Below are 26,933 nucleotides of genomic sequence, written 5' to 3' on the forward strand. Positions count from 1 at the left end.
CTTCTAATCCCGTGATCGCTTTACGCAAGGACAAAGCAAGGGTGTTTTCTCCGAGCATGTATAACAGTCATTCCCACTACCAAAGTATAGTTATCTGAGCATAAAAGGAAAAGCCTTAATAATACAGTAAATTTACACCCTTATCTGTGCTTGACAAAATTCTAGCCATAATTTGATTTGACCATATATACAATATATGTTTTTGTTTAAGTAATAATGACTGAGGAATAGTACATTTCCTGAAAATTAATGGCTGGCTGAAAAATTTTATAGCCCAGATTCAGCCAAGGGCCATTAATCCCAACTGGTCAATTCTCCATGAAATGCCTTATGTCAGGGGTCATTTGTTACATTCCCATCCCTCCCACCCACCAATAAAGAAGCAAAATTAAGTGTTACTTTCCTCCTATGGCATTGCTGAGCCTTGAAGCAGCCACTTGAAGCTCCTGCTAGAAAGCGTTGTGGTCTATGCCTGCCTGGTAATGAAGGTTTCATAGTGGATGAGTGACGGAGAATGTTTCAAGTATGGTCTTTCACTGTGTATTACTTTACATTTCTAAGTGAATAAAGCTCTTCAGGTCCCTCCTTGGAGCTGACAAGGGGATGAAACAACTGCTGTGTTTCCCTTGCCACTAGAAAAGTTGTGGCTTTAGGAAGGTGGGGGGAATTTGCACTCCATATATATCATAAATCTGTCTCATCTGCAATGGATGCCATTCTTCTAGGATCTTATGTTTATTCTGCTGTATTTAGTGACTAGTGTTAAACACTTGCAACTCTGGTTTATTCTCTCTGAATTCTTAATTCATTGTTCGTAAAAACTGGTGTATTTATTGAGGCTACATGATACTGTTTCAAACTGGGGGGCTGAGGTACGTGCAGTGACTATGGAACATAATTAATAAGAAAACAGAAAAATAGTTGCAACAGGCTTTGAAGAAAAGTATTGCTAAATATTCAGGGTAAAAAAAAACCCTTGCATTTACATTCTTCAGAATTGGGAAAGAACACTGCATTTCCTTTTGCAAATCAGAATGAAAATCACATCTGTATATCATTATATGTGGAAAATCTGTCACCAGAATGTGTCACCCAGCACTCTCCCTCTCTTGCTAGCAAACACACCTTTACTGAAGAAATAAGCTCTAATGACAGGGAATGACAACTCGGGGGTGGTGGGAAAGATGACAACAAAAAACCCAACACCTCTTGGGCTGAACTGGTGTATCTAAACCTTCAATCATAGCTCTGGCAATCTTTCACTGTCCTTACCAGTGTATACTGGGGCAAATTCACCTGCCCACTGGGGGCTTTGTCACTACTTTTCAGGATTAGGGAAGAAAAGGAGCCAGTCAGAACCCATTCAGACTGATTAACCTCTGGAGATGTAGTAAAGGGCAACTGGTTGACTTGGAATGGTAAGTCAGTGTATCTGTATAGAGGGAAGATGTAAAAAGTTCAATTTCAAGTGAAACAAGATTTTCAAGATCTCTCAAACCCTGTAAGTACATGAAAGAAACACTGCATCCAGGTGTCTTGTGGCTTTCCCTGAAAATCTGCTGTTGGGATCATGGTTTCAGAATGTTGGATGAAAAGGGTATAGTGAGCTAAGGTGAGCCAAAACATGTTTGACTCTGTTTCTTTAAGCAAAGGGACTTGGATAATTTGAAACTTCTTCCATATCAACTACGCAATATATTGTTCATAGCATTAATCTGAAAAGCATAACCAAGTAAAAATGGATTTAATTCCACATAATTTTTATTAACATGGATAATTTTTCAAGTGTTTTGTTGTGCAAACTGTGACTGGAGCCTCAGTCTTGCAAAGAGTTTCACACAAGTGGTTCCATTGTGCAGTAGGCTATTCACATGCATGGTTTTGTCTGTGGATGGTGGCATTTGCAGGATCACAGCCCTTTTTGGTAAAATTATTCTTCATCTTTAAAGCAAATCACTTCAAATTAAATTACATGAGCTTGATAACAACACCATCACCCAGGCTGGATTTGCAATCTGGTTTTGTTTAATTATGGAATTTAATTATTTTTCTTCTTCTATTTACTATTGAATTTAATTTCTATTTTGTTTTTATCACTTCAACATCCTAAATTTCAGGGATTCACTAGAATGTGTCACATCATTATAACCTTTATTATGAATTACTCACAGTAATTACGGAGTTGATGGAAACTTCATTGTGAAATTTAAAGTACCAGAAAATCTGGTGAAGATACTGTTTTACTCTTTTGATGTTCTTAAAATAAGTCAGAGTCAACAGATTGCAAAAATATGCAATTACAAAGTTATTAAAATGCAGATTTTTGGCAGGAAGCCACTGTAGTCTCCTGTGTTCACAGCTGCCTATTTACAGCAAAACCGCCCTGAGCAGCCTGTGGTGGCTTTTTTGAGCGATTACAGCTGATGAGTCAGGGCAGTGGCCTCTCTGAGGACCAGGTTCAATAACTTTTCACCTCCTGGGTCATAAGCTTCACTCGAAATTATTTTTTTAGACAGGAGGGATTGACAGTGGACCGTCATCTTTTGTTCCAAGTCACTCTGATGATAAGTCCAGGTTGGCTTTCCTGAGACTCTCCTGTGTATGTACTGTACCTACATCTACACAGATGGTTCCTCACATTAGAGTGTAGGCCATTCAGCAGCATAAATTTTGAATTACACTTTTGAGGTCAGTGTAACATGCATTTTCCCCAGTTGGAGCTGCCTTTAATCGTTGCTGCCTTCACAGTTCTCTGGGAGCAGGGCATACTGGAATATTAACAAAGTGGCAGATGCTTTGCTTTAATGAAGAAATAAGCACTGTCATTTTACCTTCATCCTACCCCCATAATGTCACTGGATGCCCCAGTGATTTTTTCTTTCTTTCTGCACAGTGACTTGGGAACAAAAATTATGACCTACTTAGTGTAAAAAAAGACTTTCAAAGTTGATGCTCAAAAGGTTGTGTGCAGACACTCAACACCACTGCTACCAGCCAAAAACCGCTTTGCCTATGGTTTAGCATCCAGGTAGAACCAATATGTGCTGGCTCTTTTTCAATGTCTGTATTTTGCAAGGTGCTTACAGTATGGACTTCTATTATGTATTTGTGCCGCTTCTCCCAAGAAGCAAAGTTCTTTTCCCTCCATGAAATTATGAGACTGGCACAAGCCATGAAAAGGAAGGCGAAGGTTGTGCAAAATAAGGTGTGTAGCATCTAATCAGCAAGAAGCAGCAAGAGTGAGCAAGTCATCCTTGAAAATTGGGGTGTTCCCAGAGTGTGGAGAGGCAGAAGTTTGCATTGTCTGTGATAAAGTATAACAAGAGCATCTCCCCTTCTAAAGCTCTGTCTGGTGATGTTGGGGGCTCGCTGTCTGTTTGAAGCAGATCATTAATACCAAGGAGGGTCTGTAACAGTCTCTCACAGGACAAGTGACATTTAGGGGGTCAAGACTGAAGTGGAGCAGGACCATTAAAGAATATATTTGAAATGGTTGGTGTTACACAGTCCCATTGTATATGGGCCTACCTGGTAATACTAACTTGCTCCTCATAGAAGTATCTTTCTTCTCTCTTAATAAAATCCAGTCTGAATTGTCCCAAAAAACCCCAAAATGTGTCCACCCTTTTCAGAGATTTTCCTAGCTGATAATGCAGAGCCTAAAACTTTAAAGACATTAAGTCATCATTTAAAAGCTGTGTGGTCCTGGGAAACTTGGATGGGCAGTAACAGAAAATCTTGCATTGATTTCTTAGAAGGAGGAAGATGCAGTGCAAATCCAAACAGAATCCTTTAACGTCTGCTTGGGCAGTGCATTCTGTGTTACATAGAGGTTGCCATAAGCAGATAGAAGCACATCAGAAGAGCTTCATTCTCAGGCTCTCTGGAGGTGCAAACATACTGGAGGAGCTTCAGAGATGCCAAGCAGTGGTGTCATTATACCACTGAATTGTCCTTCCCAGTGCAGGGGTTCCTGAGCCATCTCACTAATCAGGTTGGACGCCAGAATTCCATGCAGCAGCTTGGCACTGCTTTCAGTTTATGCCTTTAGCCACAGCCCCAGGGGCAGTTCAGCTGAGTAGTAGTGGTGAAGCCCAACGTGCTTTTCTTCCACTCTGGTGGACCATCTCCTTGGCTGAGGAATGAAACAGTGAGAGAAAGAATCTAGCAGGGATCCTCCAAGGATACAGTACTGTACCTTCAGGAGCAAAGGCATAACATTTGCTCTTGGTCATTTGGTGCAAGCATGATGCAATTAATGCCAAGGTAAGGGCTCAATCCCCACATGGGCCATTCAGTTAAGAGTTGGACTTGATTGATCCCTCTGGGGCCTTTCCAATTCACACTGTTCTGTGATTTGCACAAAGGGAGCTCCACTGATTTCTGTTTTGTGGATGGAGAAGTGTGCCTCTTAACACATGGTAGGTATTTCCTGTGCTGCTGTTAATCACAATTTTCACACATGGGAAGAATACTATAAAAATCAAGACTGGCAAAGGTGCTGAAGAACATGAGGCCATTTCCCTTCATAATTTACTCCCGGACACTTTCATGTATGTCTTTCCTCATGCAGTTTTAAATGTCCTGAAACAAAAGAACATTAAATATAGGGCTTAAGGTCTGGTACCATGCAGAGACTCATCCAGAGGGATTGAGGAAAGAGGTAAGAGAGTCTTTTCTATATGCTGTAACTTAGACATTGAATCCCCACAGGAGAAAAGACAGGGGATCAGAGTGCTTTTCCAAAAGAGAGTAGGTTTTGATTCCCAGAGAAAATAAAAAAACAACTGCAAAGCCGGCTGGGTATGGAGCTCTTGGGTAGGTGAGTAATGATGCTGGAACCAACAAAATGTGTTGTGATCAGGGAGAGAAGAGGAACAGTGCTGGGCCTTATGGCACGGTGCTTGAGGAGTAGCAGATGCAGACTGATGACACTAAATACCATGTGCTACTTCTGTATCAGTGTTGGTTGCTACAGAGTAAAGAGCAACTTTGGCCATTAGATATATTTTAGGATTAGACCAAGACAGGAGGCAACTTGCTTAGTATTCAGTAAACCCCTGTCTGGATGCTCTTCCCCATTTTCTCTTGAAGTAATCTATTGCCATATCTCAAGAGAAAAATGACCCCAATCTAAAGATTAATAGAGTAGTGTGTGGACATTTCCAGTGATGTGTATGAAACCCAATATTTTTATTTTTTTTTTTTGGTCACTGTATGCACTGAGGTGTCCTTTATCAGCAAATCTCAAGATCTTAAAAAGTAGGCTGATTATTGGAAAGGGCAGCAGACAATTTAGGGCACACAGTGCTTTCTTATGACGGGAGCATTGCTGTGAAGTACAGTAATTTATGTTGATAAATTGCAGCCATCAGAATATCTTGAACACTTCATAGGATGAAATTCTAAGCATACATTTCTCATTTTAGCAGTGGATGTGTAGAAAAGGAGTATTTTTTGAGAAATTGGGGAAAGATAACTTTTGCTTGTACTATTTCTTTAAAAGTAGCAAGGGACTTTCATGTGTTCCTAGAACCAGCTCATTGTCACTAGGGTCAGATCAACCCAATTTTGTTTTAATGCGACAAGTTTAAGAAACTTTCCTCCTTCATAACAAAGTTGCAACAAAAATGAAGGAGCCCATGTAGTGTAAAGACTGAGTAGTTTTTGAACACTAGATCTTTCTTAGCAAAGGTATTTTGGTTTTGGAGTTCTGTGTGCATGCCAAAATGTAAAGCTTTTTATATCGAGAATTAAAGACACTGCAGGGTTCATATGTTATTGTGAGAGGTTGCAAATTTCTGTCTTTTTTCCATCGTATTATATGGCCAGAAGTTTTAAAGGCAGTTCTTTGGATGTTGATTCAGTACAGCATAGGCTGGGTACTCAGGTTTCTATGATAGCGGTGTGTCATGGACTTAGGTTAAGCACATGATTTAGTTCCTCTCTGAATTGTAACCTGCAGAAATGAACAGTGAAGTAGACTGAGTAGGTAAGGTCCAAATTAGATATGAATTTACCCTAAAGATGTGTGCATGTGTCTTGCAGTTGCAGTTGTCCCTGAACGTGATAGTGAATGTACTCAACTGGCCTGAAGATTTGTGCTATTTGAACCCCATATCCCTAAGGAATGATAGACACACCTACCAGGTGTTTTCAAAGCAGGAAATATATTCAAAGTTTGACCTGTCGTGACCCATCCTGACTTGCAGATCTTTTTCAGAGATGACCCTGGGTTACAGAGGTTTGATTCCAGGATTTTCAGAGCGATATATGCTGAAATTAGTCCCCTTAGCAATTAAAAGGTTTTAAGGAGATGTTTCGCTGTTTTAGCACATTATGATTGCATGCAGAACTTGTTAAAATACTGATATTAAAGCTACATCAAAGTGAGTGTGCTGTGGCAAGTGGCCTGATATTAGTAACTGTAGAAGATTGGGACTTGAAAAAAAAAAAAAAAACCCAAACCATTTGTTTTTGTTCTGGAAGAAAAGATTTCTGTATTGAAAGACAGACAACTACTTAGCATGTAATTTCCTAACCTTATCTCCTTTGACTTTGTTGTACTGACCTGCAGCAGGAGGAAAACTACAGCATAACCTGTTTACTAATGATGGGAGTTCCCTGAGGCTGAATGCAAGTATGGCATGTTCTTATGAGATGCTTGTAAAACTTTCCAAATAGCAGCAATGAGTAGTGATTTCTAGCATGCCTTCTGGAGCTCTGGAAAAGGGTCTTTTTACTCATAACTAAGAATAAGAGCCAGTTGGGATTTGTTCAAATAAGCCCTTTCCTGTTTCATATACATTGTTATCTCTAGTTTTGTCGCAAGTGTCTTCAAGTCGTTATATTTTCTGCCCCTTCCTTTTTCTTTTCCTCCAAGATTTCAGCTTTCCATGCCAGTGGTCCAGAACTTAACAGTCTGCTGAAAAAAAACTAAGATATAAACTAAGATGGGATGTTTCAGGCATGTACCATTTCCTAAAGCAAAAAAGTGAGAGATTCCATGTCTACATTTTGAGTTCATTTTTCTAGTGGAAGGAAGCTCCTCTGGCTTTTGGCTTCCACTTCGATAATAAAATAAAATATAAATAATTAAATAAATAAATAAATAAATGCCGATGGAATCAATTACAGCCTTTTCGTCTCTTTTCAGTCCCAAACTCAAAAAGCACTACTTAAGCATCGGTACACTTTTGCCTGGTACATTGCAATGTAATTGCATAATTCACTAAAAATTTCAACTGACTCCACAGTGTAAGGGAGAATGAAATCAGTAGCTGGTAGGCAAGTTCTGACTCACCTTAAATGTATATTTGGGGAACACAGTGTATCAGTGGAAGTGCAGCTAGGTCTGGACCCTGGGGTTTATATTCACATTACATGGCCTGTTCATAAATGTGAAGGGGGAGTACACTGTCAGCCTCCTACACGAATTAATTATTTTCTGTTTGGGGAAGATTAAATTTTGAAGAAAAACATCCAGTAATCACTGAGGTACTATTTATATCACCATAAACTTGTGTCAACTTAAGTGACTTTAATAATGATTACTATTATAAAACTCAGCAACTCTTATCTCCCCCATTGTACACATCCTGTGGTAATGAGGAATTCTTTTTTTCCTTCTCCCTTCTACTTCTCCACATAATACCCAACTTAACTCAATTTTCCCCTCCTTTTCTCCCCTAGCTGTCAATCATTGTCACATTACTTTGCATCATATGCATTAAGAAGAACAGCTTTTTCCATCAAGTAAGCCAATTCTAAAGCTGCCTTCCCACTGGCTATGCAGATTGTGCAATCTGGAGTAGCTCAGGAAAGAGTAAACCGGACAATAACAAAGGGTCCCAGAGCTGCCTCTGCCTGCCAATCTCTGCTGCAAGCATTCGAACGGTGCTCTATATAGGCCATGCCCCCAGGGCCAGAATCGCCAGCAGACCTCCTGTCCTCACCATTAATCACAGCAGGGAGGGGGGAAATAGCTCATTACACTGCATCAGTGATATTGTCCATTCTGTGTTCTACAAATTACAGTGTTGCATTCAGCATCCCCTGACCTCTGAAGTCCATGATTCGAGAGAGGCAGCAAGACTTCTTAACAGGCATGTTTACCTGTGAGCAACAGAGGTTAGGCAGCAAGCTGCACTTACTGACTTTACACAGCTACAGCAAGGCAAGCTTTCCAAGGCATGTTTTTTCTACTGCTAAATCTTTGGTAGTTTTCCTTCCCTGTCCCAAAATGATAGTTTTGAGGGACTTTGCTGTTCTGAACAATTGTTTTCAAACCTCTCAGTCCATTTCCAGTGTAGCTTTTGTGTGAGACTTGTGTAAGGCATCCTTCATGACTGACTGACTTCAGGTATAATTGAGTAAGAGCTTCCTGCAGTATTGTGGCCTTCCTTAAAGTTCCTGTGCTTTGATGGAGAATGCTATGGCTATTTATGGATACCATTTCAGAGCAGCAGAGATCGATCTCCCTGGCTGCCAATGATATTAGAAGTTGTGTAGCTACAGTTTTTCTCACAGCATTTACATGATATTTTATTGCTCTCTTTTATGCTTAAGTACCTATAAATGAGCCCTTCAAAATCTGTATCATCCAGGTTCCACTCTTGCACATGACATGACAAACCTTTTGCCGTGTCCTGACCTCAGTGCTACAAGGCTCATCAATACCTGTTCTGAACAGAACTTGCAAGATTCTCCAGTTCTTCCTGGAAATGTTGGTGTTTCCTAAACCCACCCTCCAGTAAGCTCTAAGCTCTTATCAGACTTTTTCCTGATTTTGGGCTTCACAGTGAAGTGCCTCCCTTGGTCTCACAAAGGCTGCCTTGTAGTAGGCACACATGAGATATTATTTTGATGGTCTTGAAACATGTCTGCCTGTTTCTAGAAGAGCAGTGCTGCCTATTCTGAAACAGATGTCTTTTGATACATAACCATGCCTTAAATTACAAAGTAGATGCATCTGTTCAGAGATCACCATGCTTCACATTGGGTTCAAAGCTTGCATGAGACATCTCTTGGTTCTGAGGGTTATCTCAGGGTTAGACCAACTTTTTCCTTGTCACTGGCTGTCTTGTAGTGATACATAACAATATCTTTCTAAAATTATGATATTAAGAAGAATATGTGCCTATATTCACATCTTCCAAGAGGCGGAATAGAGTTGTAGGTCTCACTTGCTTTGAAACTGCCTGAAATTATAAAATGTTTACTCTGGTTGAAATATCTGAGGATTAATCTTCAGATATGTCACTATATTCTTAGGTATTCCTGCTTAGTTTGTAATCCCATAGACATCAGTGATGGAGTGGTTTTGGGGTGTTGTAGGATGTTTAGAATAGTATAGCAAAGAAATGGTATTTTTTCTATCCTTTTTCAATACTTTTAAGGAAGATGTCAGTTTAAGAGGAATTTAAGCTGCTAGCATTGTTTCTAGAACTAACAGAAATTTGTAATAATAATTTAAAGTTTGCCTTTCCTTTGAGATAATTTTGCTTTCAGCAAAATTTTCTATATCTGCAAAATAAAAATGTATTTCACATCTAGTGATTTTAAACAATCAGTGAAATGGCTTATGTAATGAAATTCTGCTAGGTATCGTATTTTTTGTGAAGTGACTGCAAAACAAAACAAAACAAAACAAAAAAGTGGAAAATATTGAGTAAAACAAATGGCTAGGGTGGGAAAAGTAATGTCAAATAAGATACAATCATATTTCATAGACTCATAGAACAGTTTGGTTTGGAAAACACCTTAAAGTTCATCTAGTTTCAACCCCACTGCTGTGGGCAGGGACACCTCCCCCACTGGTTATACAAAACCCCATCCAACTCAGCCTTGAACATTTCCAGAGATAGGGTAGCCACAACTTCTCTAGGCAACCTGTTCCAGTGTCTCACCACTTCAATTTAGAGTTCAAAATACAATTTAGAATAGTAGCTTTCTTAGGTGTTGGTAGGAATGTTTCTCCTACAGTACCCTGCAGACACTGATAATTAGTGAGGAATTACAGTTGGGGTTTTTTTGTAATTTTTTTTTTTAAGATGACAGTAATTTCAGGTAAGATAAGGAACATTCTAGGCTAAAGACAGATTTACCTTAGGGAAGCTCTGTGAGCATAAAAAAATAGACTGTTTGAGGACGTATTTCCTTTCTTGGCAATTGCAGCCATCATGTTCTTTTAACACCAAGTGTTGTTGGCAGCAGACAAGCTGTAGTGTAGTTGGTGTAGCCTTTTATTTTACATGTGACTGTTGGATTTGTAGTTCCTTTTCCTTCACACTTCTTGCAGTGTGTTAGGGTAGTTTATTGGTAAGTTAAAAGCCAGTGTCAGGTCCTCTGTACAGTAAAACTGAGAGCCTGCTGACATGCATCACTGTGCCATGGCATGACTGTTGCAATCCATCTTGACCAGTGTGTTTGAAAGTTGAGCTACATATAATCAATTGCACTCTTAAGACTTTAATGTCTTTGACTGCACCATGTAGTACTACATTAATTCAGCGGTGCATTTGGCCTCTGCATTTCAGGTCCAAGGGCTTACACCGCCTGGTCTGGGCAGTGCCTGGCACAGCTCTGTGTCATTAATGCAGAAGCCTTTCCTTCCTCTCAGCGTGGGCAGAAAGCTTGCTATAGCCCTGCTGAGGCACTCCTCCCTAGAGAAGAAGCCAAAGAAAAGATCCCCCAAGCCACTGCATCCTTGCAGGGGGCCTGAAAGTGCATGGCATATTTCTGAATGTAAATAATGAGTAGCTGAGCCAGTCTGCAGAGGGGAGAAGAGGGTGAGGGGCAAGGGCTAAAAAGGCTTTTCAGATCAGGAGGAGGAAGCACACCAATATGAAGAGCACTGTTCATATTGGAAATCAATCAGATTTTTTTTCAAGAGTGCACAGCCAGCTAACAGATTCTCAGTAGCAAGTTTTCCACTTGAATGAAGTTTTTAACAGTCAATGAGACTTAGGGCTTGCTCTAATGACAAATCTCTTTTTTCATTTTAGGACAAACATTATGTAAGAGCTGTTTGTATTCAGCAGCACAAATAACAAATCTTAACCTTGCATCCCCCCAAAAAACACTATGAAAGCAAACAGCCAGGAACATTAAAAGAGCCATGTGCAATGACTTACTGATTCATAAGATGGCAGATACCCCTCCCATGGCCTTCCTGAAGTAAAGGGCTCTGATGCTGGGTGGAGTGGAAGAAGTGGGTAATGCTAGCTAAAATAGGCTGTGCTAAGTTACCTTTTTGTTCGATTTTTTTTTTCTGAAAAGCTGACTTTAAAGCTTAGAAAACAGGGAGATTGAAAGATACAATGGGGAGCACTGTTTCAAAAGCAATTCTTTATTTTGAAGGACATGGAGCGCCATCTAATCCAGTTGAGTGCCTCTGAATTATGAACCATGTAGCTTGCAGTTGAATCTCCTGTTGAATCTCATGTTCTGTCTCAAGGGTTGCAACATATAAATGGTGCTGGACTCCAGTGAGCAAGTTTGGAGGAGATGCAATTCCATGAGTGTTCACAAATGTTGTAAGTTTAAGATGCAAGTTTGGAGATAAATGGAATAGAATTAAAAAGCAGCAGTAATGGCTTTGAAATTGAAATTGTATAGACATTAGAGGTGCATAGGGTGTTAGTAATCACATTAATTATTTGTCAACAGAAAGACAAAGTAATAAAATTTAAAATCAAAAAGCTAAATTGTTCACATGCAGATCTAGGGGGATATTTTGTAACAGAAATAATTGCTTTCGCTTCATCCTCAGGGTGATGCTATCTTTGTCTAATTGTTTTTCTCAAGAAAGCAGAGCAATCTAAAATTCTAAGTAATGCACAGCAGTAGTAAGGATGAAAATAACCACATTTTAGAAACCTCATACAACATCCCACCCCAACACTGAAAGGAAGCAGTGCTGCTAGGAAGAGTAAAGATAAATGGAATTACTTTTCTATCAGAAGTATAATAGTCTTTATTAGTTAGTTATGTGTGCCTAGAATAGATCAGCTGTCAGGGGGAGCGGGTAGATGAACATGTACCTTGTGAGCTGTCAGGAGCAGATCAGTGTGGGTTTTTTAAAATAATAATTAACCCCTTACAGAGAAGTGTTTTAGACAAAAGCACAGCTGCTTTATTAACAGTGCCTTTTGTGCATAAGGATGAACATTCCAGTTTGTTCTCTTCATTTTTCTGTGTAAATGTAATACCGTATTTACATAAAACTGTTAGGAAATGGTGCCATTCACGGTTAAAGCTTGCATAATAAAACTGTTTGTCAGGGATTTAATTTGCTTGAGGTTTGTTATTTGTGCTAGCAGCTCAGAGGGGCTGCAGCTCGCTTTCAAGCCTGGCAATGCCCTTGCCCTGAGCAAGCCATAATGCAAACAGTTATCCTGGGATTCAGTGTGGCAGGGCATGTATCTTTTTTTGCACCTTGACCCTTGCTCAGAGGTGAAGGCAGCTGTTTGTTTCCCTGTAGACAGAGCAGCACCAGGTTCACAATTCTGGCACAGTTCAATAGTCTCTCTGGTCTGGCAGCTTGATTGAGGTCTTGGAGCAAATAACTCTTTGGTGGTCAAGAGAGTGTGGGGCTCCTGGGGGCCACCCAGGAGTCTGAATGGAGCAGCTGTGAATTAGGTTCGTTCTGGTGAGAGCTGGACTTGGCAGGCAAAGGGTTTAAATATGCAGTGTGTTTGACCCCTCTGTGGTGGGTTGACCCTGGCTAAATGCCAGGTGCCCACTAAAGCCTTTCTATTACTCCCATCCAAAACTGGACAGGAGAGAGAAAATATGGTGAAAGGTGCATCAGATGAGATAAGGACAAGGAGATAACACTGATTACTGTCATAAGCAAAACAGGCTGAACTTGGAGATATTAATGCAGTTTATGACTGAAAAGATCAGAGCAGGATATTGAGAAATAAATCTCAAAAACACTGTTCCCCCCAATTCTCAGGCTCTAGCTCATCCCCACTAGAAGTGCAGGGAGATGGAATGGTGGTTATGATTGCTTCATTACAAGTTGTTTCTGTCACTGCAGAGGTAGAGGAGTCCTTCTGCTCCAGTGTGGGGTCCTTCCCACTGAGACAATCCTCTTCGAGCTTCTCTGGGACCCCATCCCACAGGCTACAGTTCTTCACAAACTGCACTAGCGTGAGTCCCTTTCCACAGGGTGCAGTCCTTCGAGGACACACTGCCTCAGTGTGGGTCCCCCACAGGGCGGCAAGCCCTGCCAGGAAACCTACTCCAGCATGGGCTCTCCTCTGCATGGGTCCAGCACAGATCCCTGCTAGGAGCCTGTTCCAGCATGGGCTTACCCCACATTCACAGCCTGTTTTGATCATCTACCTGCTCCGGCACAGGACTCATCCACAGGCTGCAGATGGATCTTTGAATATCCATGGTGCTCCATGGGCTTCAGGAGCACAGCTGGCTCACCATGGTCTGCACCAAGGCCTGCAGGGGAATCCCAGCTACAGCACCTGAAGTACATCCTCCCTCTCTTTCTTCACTGACCTTGGTGTCTTTGAAGTTGTTCCTCTCACATATTCTCATTCCTCGCTGATTGCAATTCTATCTGTGCAATAACTTTTTTTTTACCTGTCTTGAATCTGTTGTTACAGAGGTGTTACCATAATTTCTGGTTGGCTTAGCCTTGACCAGCAGTCGATCTGTTCTGGAGCTGGCTGGTGTTGGCCCTGTCGGACATGCAGGAAGCATCCCACAGCTTCTCACAGAGAAATCATTTTACCCCTGTAGCCCCCCTCTACCAAAATCTGGCCCCACAAACCCAATACACTCTCACAGAGTTCAGGTCTGCTTTGATTTTTGCCATTGTAACTTTGCACATTGCAGTTAAGGACTGAGACTTTACAGAGCTTTGTCAAATCATATTTAATTTTGGCACTGAGGCAAAAATGATGGAGAAATGTGTGCAGCAGAACAGGAATCTGGATATGGTGCTGAGCTAGTGCTGGCAGCAGCAATAAGAAGACAGCCTGCTTAAATTTGTTCTTCAGGGCTGGCTAGGAACTGGCTTTAGATCAACTCCCTTAGGAAAATCATATCTTCATCACAGAAAGCAAAGAAGTGCTAAATTCTTGGGAGACTTGCTGTTAGGGCTCGTCCTACACAGTGGTAGGCGATATAAGCAGTTGCCCAAGACAGTTGTGAAATATTTATGGCATTGCTGCTGTTGTCCTCCATGGAGTGATTGAATGAGATTCACATTTCACCCAACGTGTGTAGGTATTTACTGAGCAAATGTCCATTTACCAATATTTCACCTACAGGCCCAGTTTAATTGATACGGAAATAATCATTGTGTCTGCGCATTTTTGCAAATGATGGGAACAATAGTATGCATAAAGAAGATTAAAAACTTGTCTTATGAATGTGTTTTAAAATTCACTTTTACTGCTTCTTCTTGCAAATATAGTAATCTAAATGTATCAGGATTTATCAGAAGTTCAAATAACAGAAAAGTAATTAACATTGTGTTCTGGTTAACTAATACAACATTTTAAAACCTGTTGAAGGATATATAAGGGTTTGTGAGATAGCTTTTTAAAAAAAAATTTATATGAAGCGCTGGAAAATTACTGTAACTACAGGTGAATTGTTGATCTTGGTCAGTCCTGAATCTGGTTGTGTTGAAACACTTTCTGGTGCTATGTTGTTCAAAGCCTGAGTACATGGATGTAGTCACCTAGCCCTGAGATTTGGATGAGGAAAAGATTCCCTCTCCTTCCTCTTCCCATCTCTCTTTCCTGTCTCCAACAACCCAGTTATAAGGAATGTAGTGGGAATTTCACTCCTTTCTGCAGCACTGTCTGTGGTCAATTGCTAGAATCATTTGGATACCTTTCTTAACAAATTCAGTAGATTTCACTGCTACACACATCATATCAACTTGACAGTGTAGCAGCTTTCAAAATAGCAAGTATTTTTAGATTCTTTGCTGTCATGTCAAACCAGAGCTTCAGACCTAAATGCTGTGACAGAACACCATTGTTTTTAGCTAATCTCAGGTTTCAGTGTTGCACCAGATTGCCATCCTCAGCTTTGTGTGACTAAGTAATGCCTCTAAAGATGACAGCATAATAGGATGATGTGTGCTATGAGGTGTCTTATGGACAAGTTAGCAGTAAGACAATTCATTAGCCGATGCATCTCAGTATTACTCTTACCCTTTTCTCATGAGAATAGTGTTCTTTATCTCACAACATGAAGTAGAGACAGACCAAAATAGCAACAAGTTATTTTGTCTAGCTTATATGCAAAATCTCTTCAGCAGTGACTGTCAAACTGAAGCTACACTTTATTTCGGCAGCTGTTTCTTCAGTGCTCTAACACTATTATTAATAGTACCTGTCACCTGTACAGCACCTCAGAGTTGTAAGCAGTTTGAGAAACATTATACAATCTTAGTGAAAAGCATCAAAAATTAAGTAAACACCCTACTTCTTACTGACTAAACTCAATTGTTAAAATTACTTTGTAGCCTGGCTTTGCCTTTAGGTTAGTGAAACAGTCTACCAGACAGCTATTTCCCTGACTTACTTTATATTTATGTTTTTTGCTACATCACTCCCGTTATGACTTTATCACATTTAGACCAGAAAGGCACTACTGAAAACAGTATGTAGAGTTTCCTTGTCTAACTTTCCAGGTCCCTTTAATTAAGACACTAATGTGATTTTGAACAAACACAAAAGCACATTTTGTTGGTAGTGCTAAAATGCTGCTAATAGCTGTAGAAACTCAGTACAGTTAATGATGCCTGTTGATCTTGGTGAAGCTGTCGTAGCAGCAGCAGAGACCTTAGTGTAGAAAGCAGTCTTTCTTAGCATCATTTTTATCAGCTAATCATTTTAAATTGCTTAAACCAAGCAGGTGATGTGACAAGAAGACATCGAGCTATTCTTATGGTACCACCATTATTACAAGCTGGAAAAGATATGTGGGAAAAAATGTATGCTGGAAATAAATTTGAAAACTTCTGACATTCATTTGCATTTCTGAAGGCTCTCTCAACATCCAGGGTAGAACACACAGCTCTGTTAATATTTTTTTTTCTCTTTTTAAATGAAATTGTGAAACTTAGACAACCTGTAAATTTTTGCTGTAACCTCTGGAATTCCCCCAGTGTGAGGCTAGGTAGGCCTGTGCTGCAGAGCCCTGGCCAAGAGTCTTTGCCAGCACCTGAACCAGTGGAAAAGCCACCTGGCTCTGCCTGCTGGCCCCCCTTCCTCCCATATCCTCTTTCATAAGTCTGCTTGTATGACTTGAGATTATAAAACCATTGTTCTGTGTCACAGAACCAGGTACCCAAAGTTACAACAGTTATAAAAAATGCCCAATGCAATTTCTGCTTATTCAAAACTACCCTGGGCCATGAGGGAATCTGACTAGCAGGCTAGTCAGCCCCTCCCAGCAGACTCAGCAAGCCTTTATGGTACATCTGTTGTATCAGTACTGAAAATAGTTCATGCTTTATTGTAAATTACTGTCATTTGCAACTTCCAGTTTTGCAGTTCCCACTGAACAAAGATCAAGCACCCAATTTTTCCTTTGTATCCATCAGTTTAAATCAAGATTAACTCCAGTGAAGTCAGCCTAACCACAAGTGTAAACCTAGGAGGAATGAAAGGAAAATCAGTCTACAAACTACTTTTTAAAAAGCAAAATCAATACTGCTGTTCTGCCGACACAGGGTGACCTGCAAAGTACTAGCTCATGCATTACTAATGTATCTCCATTTAAATGCAGATTTTTGTTCCTAACAGAACTTCAGGGAAATCCTCTCCAGACTGTAATAGGATACCAAATGGTGATTCAATATCTCACTTTAGCTTGTGTTTCAGCTTATTGATCTTAATTTTCTATCATTTTGATGCAGCGTTTGCCTAGGGGGAAGAGGATTACATTCACTATAATATGGCTTTTAATTAATAATAAATATTTTAATATTCCCCATATCCATGCCAGCAGTGGCAATCTGCTTGTATTCCTTTCCTTGTTTCTATTTTCAGTGGTGGAAATCAGCAATTTGTGACTTTACATATTTCAGGAAGTAATTGAGACACAGCTGAGAAAAGGAAGACTAGCTTAAGTATCAAAGTGTCTATGTGGGACATGCTTAACATGATAGTATTTTGTCCTTAGTCATTTGTGGTAACAGTAATAATACAATTTGGTTTTGTTATATATTACAAGTTTAGGATGAAGTTTTTCTATGTACATGCTTCCCTGAAGCACTGCATAAGTGCAGCTTGTAAGATGTACACAAAACCTTGATTGATACATGGTTTTAGATATATAAATAACCTCTTTTCTCTGGACTGAACTTTAAGTGTCATAAAGAGTACAATGAAACATAGAGATTATGTTTATAAGTCAATCGTTAAGAGGAATTACCTGATGTTGGGAGTATTTTTGCAGCACTTGACATGATGACCTCCAATCTAGTTATAACTAGACCACATTATCTCTCAGGTTCCAGGCTGAAAGCCAGCAGCACAAGGATTGCAAGCAAGGCTTATGTACCAGCCACTCAAAAATAAATCCCTGCTGTGGCAGAAGTATAAACAGGATGAGATTTTACAATAAATTTTTAGGTTTGTGTTTTTTGATTATTCATGTAATTTAATTACCTACAGGGTGCATTCTGTTAAGATTTCCACATGTTGTTCTTGCATTGATAAGATTCATGAATTTTCAAAATGTTTCCTCCAAGATTAATATTTTTCATATGGCACCCTAGGATTTGTAATTTTTTTTTTTTAATTATCAGAGTAAGAGCAATAAAATTATGGAAATTGCCAGTCTTGTGGTTACTGACATCTCTTCTGTCATGCAATTTGGTCAGCAAAACAGATGTCTAAGAAGTAATGATCTTTGTGATCATGCTCCTTTGGGAAGCTCACCTACATGCCCTCGTTTTCTTCTCTTAAATTATGTCCAACATTCTCAAACCCTGGCAGATTGAAACACCATCTAAACAAAACAAAAACTGCTAGAGAAACATTCCTCCACTACCTCATCAAAGTCAGTCCTCTCCATGCCCATGTTTGGATCTGAATAAGTGGTATGCTGCACTCCATCAGACAGAAATTTGTTATTGATAAGAACATAAGGCACACCATAAAAACCTGTTGCAGGATAGATTTTGTTGGGTGGGGAGTTTTGGGGGGAGGGGCAGGGGGGATATTGGTAGGGGTTTTTTCTCTCCCTCCAAAAAAAGGCAGGAACAGCATTTGCTTTTAGTATTGAAGTCCTTGCTGACTTGACACATGGAGAGTAATGAAAAAGTAGTATAGCTGCAATTGAGGAGCTGGGTATTTTTCTCATCAGCAATCCGTTATCAGTAAACACAGTTTGATTGGAACCAAAGCACTAAACAAAACTTCTAATGCTGGGGGAGTATTTCAGTTAATCACTTATGGGTTTATCCAAATCAACCCTTTAAAGTTTTCACACAAAACAAGACACTACTATTTCAGTGATCCAAAATAAGATTTCTTTTCATTAGAAAATTATAGAATTTCCAGGGTTTCTGAGGTTTGTATTTTTTTTTTAATCATAGTGTGGAATCCTTCATTAAAATTGGATTTGGTACTCAATTATAGCAAAACTATAAATACTAAATAGTAGAAAATAAAAATGTGGTTTTGTTTGGAATGTGTATCTTGAAAAGTAATCTCAGTAGTGAAAATGGGTGTTGTAATAGATGGATTATTTTTTTCCCCAAGACATAAGTTTTTGCTAGGACTTAACAAGTTAGATTGAAATTCATTTTTAAAAAAGGGAGTGGATCAGGTGTGAACTGATAAAACTTACCACTTCTTTGACCTTGTAAACTTCCATCAGAATGCATGACACAGCAGGAAGTTTGCCTGGCAGCAGTAGGTTTGCATATCCTCTTATTTCCTTTACAGGCTCAAACCTAGGTTTTCACATTAATTACTGTTCATTTATTGAATGGAAAACATGCATTTTTAATTATGTTAGTTGAAATGTTGGCTGGTTGTGAAACCAAGTGCTTGGAATTGTTCCATTTGAGCCACGTGAATCGGCAATACTGTTTCATAGTTTTTGCATTTTTTCTTTTCAGCATTTCACACTGTGATCCTTGCCCAGCAGAAACCTGATAAAGATTAAAGGCTCCATCTAGTGGGCAAGAATTTTCTATTGAAAGGGTGGGGGGGAAGGGTCTCGTTTTCACTTGATTTTATGCACTAAGAAATACGGGTTTAGATTTTGTTTCATTAAGCTGCCGTGTGGTTGTTAATTCTTGCCTTCTGCAGAGCCATTATTTTATATGCAAAGCTGTGAAACATTAAGTATTATTCTGAGTCTTGAGCGAGAAGCAATAAATGATACTAAATGAGTGGGTTTATACAGCAGTTTATCAACAAAGTCCTTCTTCCCCGCCCCCTTCAAGTTTCAATATATAGTAACCAAAAGAAGGCAATTTGTGTGTAAGCGAATGTTTTAAAGTATTTAAGCTTCTTTCCTACTTAAAACTGACTGGAAACATTATTCATAGCTTGACCACAGCAATTAACACAGTATTTTGCCAGCATTTTTACTCAGGGAATTCTACCCATGTGTTACCTCAACCTTAAATTATTTGTTTACCTGCAAACGGTGAAATCTGTCTTTTCTGGCAAGACACAGCCCCTGTGGCCTCTGTTGTGACTTCCAAAGGCAAACATGATTCATTCACCCTGGCATTTGTCTAGGAGCCTGCCTGGTGCTGTTGTGTGTCCAAAAGCATCATGACAGAATCTAGCACTTTTATTTAGGTGCACAATTGACACAGTGCAGTAGTACTGTTGGTTTTTTTTCTTCCTTTTCTGTTTGCTGGATTTCTGCACTGTATTGCAATTATATGCTCCCAGCTCCTGAACTTCAAATGGCAGGAGTCTTCCATTTGCAGTAGTGAAACTGAGGTGTTACTCACTTTCCAACAAATTCAGCTAGCAGCTGAAACCTCCTCTTCAGTTCACTTCAAGTTAGTAACAAGCATAGGATCAGGAATAAGTAGTTGCAAGCACAGATTTGGTAGAAGACACTGAGCTACATGGCCTGGCTTTTTTCCAGTAGTCCTTCCTTTTAAAGCCATAGAGCTCAGCAAGATCAGTTCCTCCTGTGCAGTTTCCACCAAGGGGTAGACAGTGCAGCATGCATTGTAGGAATGCACTACACCCAAGTTTACTAGAGCCAGCATTCATATCCAACACTGGAAAATGCATCTCCTGTGCAAATCACAAAATAGAACCTACTACAGTGTTTTGCACTCATTTTGACCACTTCCTTTGCAGTGGTTCACTTAATAGCAAATCTAGAGGATTTTGACTTTGGTATAAATGCACGATTTAGCAATTCTGATGGGTCACACAGACAGACTTCATTGATCTTCCAGAACAATCCTCTTCAGCTGCAGCTCTTGTTGTATCCGCCATGGAAATGTTTTTCTAAGGTGCCAGTGGGTAAGAGTGTCATTTGGCTTGCTAAAGCAAAGGATAGTATTAGAGTTCTTTGAATTCTATTAGAGTTCTGTTAGAGTTCTCTGAACAGAACTAAGTAGTTTTAGAGTGCCTTTGAGGAAGTTGGTATCTTTGCAACACGAAAACAATGCTATCTCAAAAAGAGAAGAAATGAAAGGTAAAACTTAAACTGCATGGTTTGCTATTTCTTAGAGTAATGCCACTTGGTTTCTAATGTACAGGAGCACCTAGCTCACATGCAGTAGAAAAGATGCAAATCCCATAATGCAAACTTGTCAAATAGTATCACTTTTAACTGCTGGCCTTTACTCTAGAACTGTTCATGTTTTGAAAGATTAAATAGACTTGTTGCTGAGCTAAAGCAAATCCCAAGTTTGGAACTACAATAACATCTTTTATATTTTACTTTGACTACTTTTTCTAGCACTAGTACTTTAACTGCTCATAATGAAATACAAATTTCTAGATGTGAAACTTGAGGATTGCCCAACCAACTGCTTTTGTAATAATCTGCTGTAAATTCAAACTGGTAATTTGGAGATTCATTTATTATTGCCTCTTCAGGTCATTAAAAAATCTCACACAAGCCTTCTAACTAGATAATGTTTGTCTGGGTTAGATTTATTCAGCTTCTTTTTTGTTCTTTGTGGGAGCAGTGGTCTTTCAAAACAAATGCACTCTTGTCCTTTTATTGTTGTGGAGAACCACTCAGCCTCTTCCTTACTTTTCACAGCTAACCAGGTGCTGAAGTTTGGAACACTTGTCAGTACTTCCAATACCTATGACAACTCCGGGATTGTGACCATTGAGACAGACAAACCTTTGCTGTGGACAATGGCTATCAAGACATAAGATCAGCTATAGCTGCCTTTTCTGATCTGACTCAAATTACTACAAAATTTCACTGAACTAAGACAGTAAGAATTAAGCTGTTGCAAGATATAAGCAGGCACTGATTTTCTGTATTGAATGAAAAACAAGTCTGAAATAAAAGTCACTTGAGATTGAATCAAAATTACTTGCAGTAATGGAGTACTTCATTCTGGTAAATCACACTACCTAATCAGAAGATGCATGAGCAACCACTCAGTACAACCACAAACCAAAATGAATGTAAAGAAACTGCTGCTGCTTATCGAGCTAGTTCAGACTACTTTTACAAAGTATTTTATTCCAATACTAAACTATTTTTCCCCTCCTGCCAAAAGGAAATACAGTACCCAGTTGCACATAGTATAACTGTATTACAAGGTGATAGCACTAAGATAACTAACCTCATTTTTTTGTTCTGGTTTGTAACATATGTAGGTACTGGTGAAGATTTCTCAAGAAGAATAATAATTAACTTTTCTACTTAGGAAGCAAGTTAGTGTACTGAAGAAGCTTCAGCTTTGCTGTAATACCAGTATCAGGTGTCCCAATATTAAGTGCTTTTGAACTCTGTAATAGAACTACCATTGTACCTTCTGCAAATACCAAATGCTTACAGTAAGATTTTTGAAGTGAATTAAATGTCAATCTCAATCTGAAGAGGAAGAACATTGTATCTACCACAGCTTTTATAGGCTTAGTTCTTAAAAATCAAAATAAGTAATCATTTAAAATAATGGAAACTTCGAGGTGAACATGCAGGAGCCTTTACAATTCTGTGTACAGAACAGGATGCAAAATGGGTGTATATCCTAGCCAACAGTGTGAGCAAGCTGTGGATTTGCTGAAGGACTGCTTAGTGTCTCTGACAACTAAATTATCCTCAAATGGTACATCTCAGTGATCAATTATGTTTGGGATTTTTAATTATGCCATCAGAATAAGGACTAGCAATGCAATTTCTTTGTTTGACAAAAAGGGTTTTTTTCAGTCAAGTATATACTATAACCTAGCATGAGTTCCAAATGCAGAAAGGAATTAGTGATAATTATGGTGATTCTAGAAATTAGTGACAGGAATTCCCATACACTTTTACAATACCACAAAGGTTACAGAAATGCTGTTTTCTTGCAGTCTGTTTTTGCTGGAACAATGCTGTTGTACAGCTTAATTTACTGCTTTGTAAGCAGCTCCTGATGAGAGATCACACAACTGTCCCCCTTGGAAGCTTTCAGTATTTGACCGGAGAAGACTTAGGCAACCTTACCAGAATGCAATACTGACCCAGCTTCAGGCAGGACATTGAACTAGAGATCTTCCAAGCTTACTTCCTACCCGAATGATTCTACTATGCTTAAAAGAAGTAACAAAACAAGTAAAACACATTTGGAAAAACTACTATTACCAACCCCCTCCCAAAAAAAAACCCATGTAAACAGGTATGATCACATACACTTTAAAAAGAAATAAGATGACAAGAATGTTTGAAAACCCAAACTGAGCTTGTTTAATATCAAACAAATTAAAGCTGTGAAATCATTGCCGCAGGTGTCACAACTGTCTTCTTCATGATGAATATTCAGCCACCTCTGTTGAGAGAAAAAAGTAATCAGTTTCAACTAATGAAGTGTGATCAAGTGATCCCACCTGAAGTCTTACTTATCTTCCCACCACTGCCTTGTTAGGACAACCATTACAGCTTATCTTCCATTTTCAAACACTCCTTGCCTAGATGGCCACTCTTACAGGTGTAAGGACGTCACACATCATGAACACAGAATGGTCTTTAACCTCTTCCAGTACTGGAGAAGGGATCACATCAGCTCTGGAGTATATGAGGAGTTTTAACTGGTACTATTAATAAGTCAGTACCATGGTGCCAGTCAACTTGAAGTTCGAATTTTTCATGACGTAACATTCCAAAGGGGATTTTACAGGATGCAGTTACACATAATATAATGTTTCAAACATATCTAGCACAATGAAACAAGACCAACTTCATACTACAGCACACCCATTCAGTTTTCTTTACCTTACCATCCATCCATTACTTTGGATACCCAAATTATAAACTGGAAACAGTAGGAGTATATAAGATCCAAATAAGGTAAATGTTTTATGGTCAAACATACACTGAGGAACTGGAAATCAAAGTATTTGACCTTCAGTTTTGAAGCAGAATACTCAGAGAAAACCTTAACTATGGATCTAATACTTTGCAGCATGCTGAATTAACATAACGTTCATTAACGTTGTTCATTAAGTCCTTTGAATCAAGTAGTACTTGTTATATTCCACTAACATGTGAAATGCACGAACACTAAAACAACATGGGTCCTGTAGGGCTCACTAATGTCCCCTATTAAAACTGAACAGGTAAAAATTTAGTGAAATTGAAGGCCACATTCACTTACACAATTATATTGTTGATTGGGATATGGATCAATTTGACAAAGAAACCAATAAAACCCATTATCGCAAAGCCAATTGCTGTTGCCATGGCAATCTTCTGGAACTCTGAAAAAAAAAAAAATGTCAGGAAGTCTCATGCATACAGACATGCACTGCAGTGACCAAAGGAGAGATCGCTCTTTACAAAACCATGTTAACACTGGAAACACTTCAAAATCTGCACAGATGCTGAGAAATAAATCCACTTTTTCAGGAGACAGATGTGATTTTAAGAGAGAAGATGAAGATTTCCACAAAGAATGCCAATCACAATCTTTTTTAAATAAGCAGAATCAAAAATACCCACAATGACAATTCATGGAACATTTATCCCATAATGTTTCTTTTGCATCCCTACAAGCCCTGAAAGTAATCGCTAATACAGCATCAAAAATGGAAAACCTGCATTTATTTCTGTTACCGGAGAACAGCAGTGTAAGACCCTACAAAAATCAAGTACTTGGGATATTTCCAGTTACTTTAGGACAGCAACCATGAAGTTGAGTAAGAAGGTCAACAACTCCTCAGCAACTTACCAGTCTGACAAGGAATTAAGTTCCTTACAGGTCTCAATAGCAAACTTAAGTCACAGACCTGTTCACGTGAATAAAGCACTGTAACTTTCAGTAAGGAGGACCAGTTGCATTCTGGTTTTAGTTATAGTTTCTCTCCAGAGCCTCTCTAGTCCAAAACCTCTTCCATACTCCCAGCAATGAAACTGTTCCTGTCCCAATCAGGCAATGACTGACAACTGTGGAGCACTGAATTTCAGCTCCTTAACCTCTCTCCTAAGGTGAATTTTCCTACCACTCACACATCTATGTACGTACCAGAAAAGAACATACTCAAGTTTATTACAGGCAGAACCTTAAGCACATTGATATTTAGACAACTAAAGCGCAAGTTTAAATCACATATTGGCAGCTGAGAAACATCCACAGTAAACAAATCAACAGAAGTGACAGAAGTATGGAAAGACATGTGCTAAGATACAAGATGAAATTAAGAATTGTGTTCTGATTTATTGTGTGCTTTACCTTTCCTGTCAGGCTTGGTGCATCTCTTAACAAGTCGTATGGAATCTTTCACAAACTGACGACTGGGTTCCACAAATTGCATTACCTGATCCATGACTGCCTAAAAAGACAGACACATTTAGCATTGATGGTTCCACATCTATACTGAAAACCAGAATTTTTTAATTACAGAAGTAGCAGTTACCTACAAAATTTGTTAAAGGCTTCAGATAACCTAAAGTGTCATATTCCAACCTACAATACTTCCACTTTGCAAGAAATTAAGACACTGTTTCAATAAATAAACACGAGGGCCTATTTCTGACTGGAAAAGAAAAAAAGAGAATTATGCCTTTCTGCCCAGAAGAGGAAAACAACAGCTCCATCACAGTTTGGCTTTCAGCTTATGACCGACGTCGTGTTTCTGCGACCACCACCGAAGGCGCCTAAACAGAGGTCGCCGGTCTGAGGAGACCCCTCCCCACCAAAGGCTGAGCACGGAGAGAATGCCGTGGCCGAGCCTTACTCTCAGAGCAGGCGTGTTCCGGCACTGCCTCGCTCGAAGGACACCCACCGGAGGGATTTGCTCCCATTAATCCACACGGACCCCCTGGTACGATGCCGGCCCCTCTCACGTCCCCAGCCGCTCCCTTCCCCCTCGGTCCCCCTGCCTGTAGTCCCTGCAGCCTCCATCCCTGGTCCCATCCCAATCCCCGCTGCCCAGCCCCCATCCCTGATTCCCGTCTCCCGGGGACACCCGGGCCCCGAGCCGCCCTCACCACGGGCCGAGGGACACGTCGCACTGAGCAGCGGAGCGCGTGACGCCACCAGGGCGGACAGGGCGGAGTTTGGGTGGAAAAGGGAGCTTTTGTGGGGCGGGGTTTCACTTGGATTTTTTTTTTTTTTTTTCTCTTCTTTCTGTCTTTCTTCCGGTTTCCGGGAGCTGTCGCTCCTCCTGCCTCGCCGGTGGGGGCTGGGCACAGCCGTGAGAGCCGGTACTCCCCGGCAGCGCCTCTGCGGCCTCTGGCAGCGCCTTTGCTTTCCGTGCCCTTGGAGCCTTGGGATCCCAGAGCGTCCTAGCGGGAAATAAAGGAAAGAAGGTGCCGCTATTCTCCCAGGCACACAGGGGCAAGGATGAGAGAGTAGTCTTATGCTGCTCCAGGAGGTTTAGGTTGAGGAAGAACTGTCTCATAGAAAAGAACTGCCCAGGGAGCTGGTGGAGTCACTGTCCCTTGGAGGTGTTCAAGGGAAGACTGGATGTGGCACTTAGTGCCATGGAATAGTTGTCAAAGTGGTGTTAGGGCATAGGCTGGACTTGATCTCAGAGGTCTTTTCCTACCTAATTGATCCTGTGAATATGCCATAACAATGCTATTTGGTGAAGGGATGGCAAAAAAGAAAGTGTAAAACTTGTTCAGGCTGATTGCCCATCAAGCCCAGATACCTATTGGTTTTCAGGAATGCTGGAGACATTGCGAACTAAGGGAGTTCATCACCTTTCCAAACACAGGATTTTTCTTGTGTAGAGAGGTGTGCAGTGCTCAAAGGTGGGAAAGCTCCATATGTTTCAGCCCCACGGGTGTAGCATAGGACACTTCCTTGCATGATGGGAAAAAGGCTACCATTGCCTAAAGGGAGCACTTCCCTGCTGCTGCTTCTTGTAACAGATAGAGGAAGAACAAAGAAAAAATGGATTTACTTCTTTTATCCTTTGCTTTTGATGTTACTGATTTTGCTCTAGAGCTGGGTTCCTAGTTGACTCCACCTCTGAGTTTATATTAAGTATCCAAAGCTTATTAATTGTTCGTCAGACTGTGAGGCCTCTGCAACCAGTTAAGCAAATGCTGCGCTGATCTCAACTCCCTGTTGCATCTAAGTGTGCACAAAATATTTTCTGGGCTTACAGTAAATTCACGAATACAAGCCGCACTGACTATAAGCCGCATCTCTGGGTGTTGGCAAATATTTTGGTTTTTGTCCATAGATAAGCCGCACACGAATATAAGCCGCTCTGTCGTTCGCAGCGAGGACCCGCGTGCAATTATTAACAGAACGGCGGGAGGGCGGGGTTTACTGG

The 26,933-nt window shown here is 40.0% G+C and overlaps 2 protein-coding genes across 7 annotated transcripts in view; one reads left to right on the top strand and one right to left on the bottom strand.

Moving 5' to 3' along the window:
• Positions 1 to 22,756, top strand: part of TPK1 (thiamin pyrophosphokinase 1) — a 340,579-nt gene extending 317,823 nt beyond the window's left edge. For all 5 annotated transcript variants that reach the window (XM_033066879.1, XM_033066870.2, XM_033066856.2 and 2 more), the window contains one exon: positions 21,253 to 22,756. In XM_033066879.1, coding sequence (XP_032922770.1) covers positions 21,253 to 21,371 — 119 coding nt within the window. In that variant the 3' untranslated portion in view covers positions 21,372 to 22,756. The remainder of the gene's footprint in view (positions 1 to 21,252) is intronic.
• Positions 22,757 to 22,872: 116 nt separating this feature from the next.
• On the bottom strand, positions 22,873 to 25,741 carry SEC61G (SEC61 translocon subunit gamma). Of its 2 annotated transcripts, none has more exons than XM_033066900.2 (4): positions 25,636 to 25,741; positions 24,878 to 24,977; positions 23,804 to 23,906; positions 22,873 to 22,978 (listed from the first exon to the last, which is right to left on the bottom strand). In XM_033066900.2, the coding sequence occupies exons 2-4, from the start codon at positions 24,969 to 24,971 to the stop codon at positions 22,969 to 22,971; spliced, it is 207 nt and encodes a 68-aa protein (XP_032922791.1). In that variant the 5' UTR covers positions 24,972 to 24,977; positions 25,636 to 25,741; the 3' UTR covers positions 22,873 to 22,968. The 2 variants fall into 2 exon arrangements, with proteins under 2 accessions (XP_032922791.1, XP_032922801.1); XM_033066910.2 differs by having other exon boundaries at positions 24,878 to 24,973; positions 25,636 to 25,716.
• Positions 25,742 to 26,933: the final 1,192 nt, after the last annotated feature.

This window comes from Catharus ustulatus, chromosome 1 (genome assembly GCF_009819885.2).
Source record: "Catharus ustulatus isolate bCatUst1 chromosome 1, bCatUst1.pri.v2, whole genome shotgun sequence".
NCBI classification, from domain to species: domain Eukaryota; kingdom Metazoa; phylum Chordata; class Aves; order Passeriformes; family Turdidae; genus Catharus; species Catharus ustulatus.

Excerpts from the sequence above, each read along its gene's own strand:
- SEC61G (XM_033066900.2), bottom strand. The coding sequence starts at position 24,971 with ATGGATCAGGTAATGCAATTTGTGGAACCCAGTCGTCAGTTTGTGAAA. Across the intron at positions 23,907-24,877 it reads CACCAAGCCTGACAGGAAAG|AGTTCCAGAAGATTGCCATG; the intron begins GTAAAGCACACA and ends TTTTTTTTTCAG.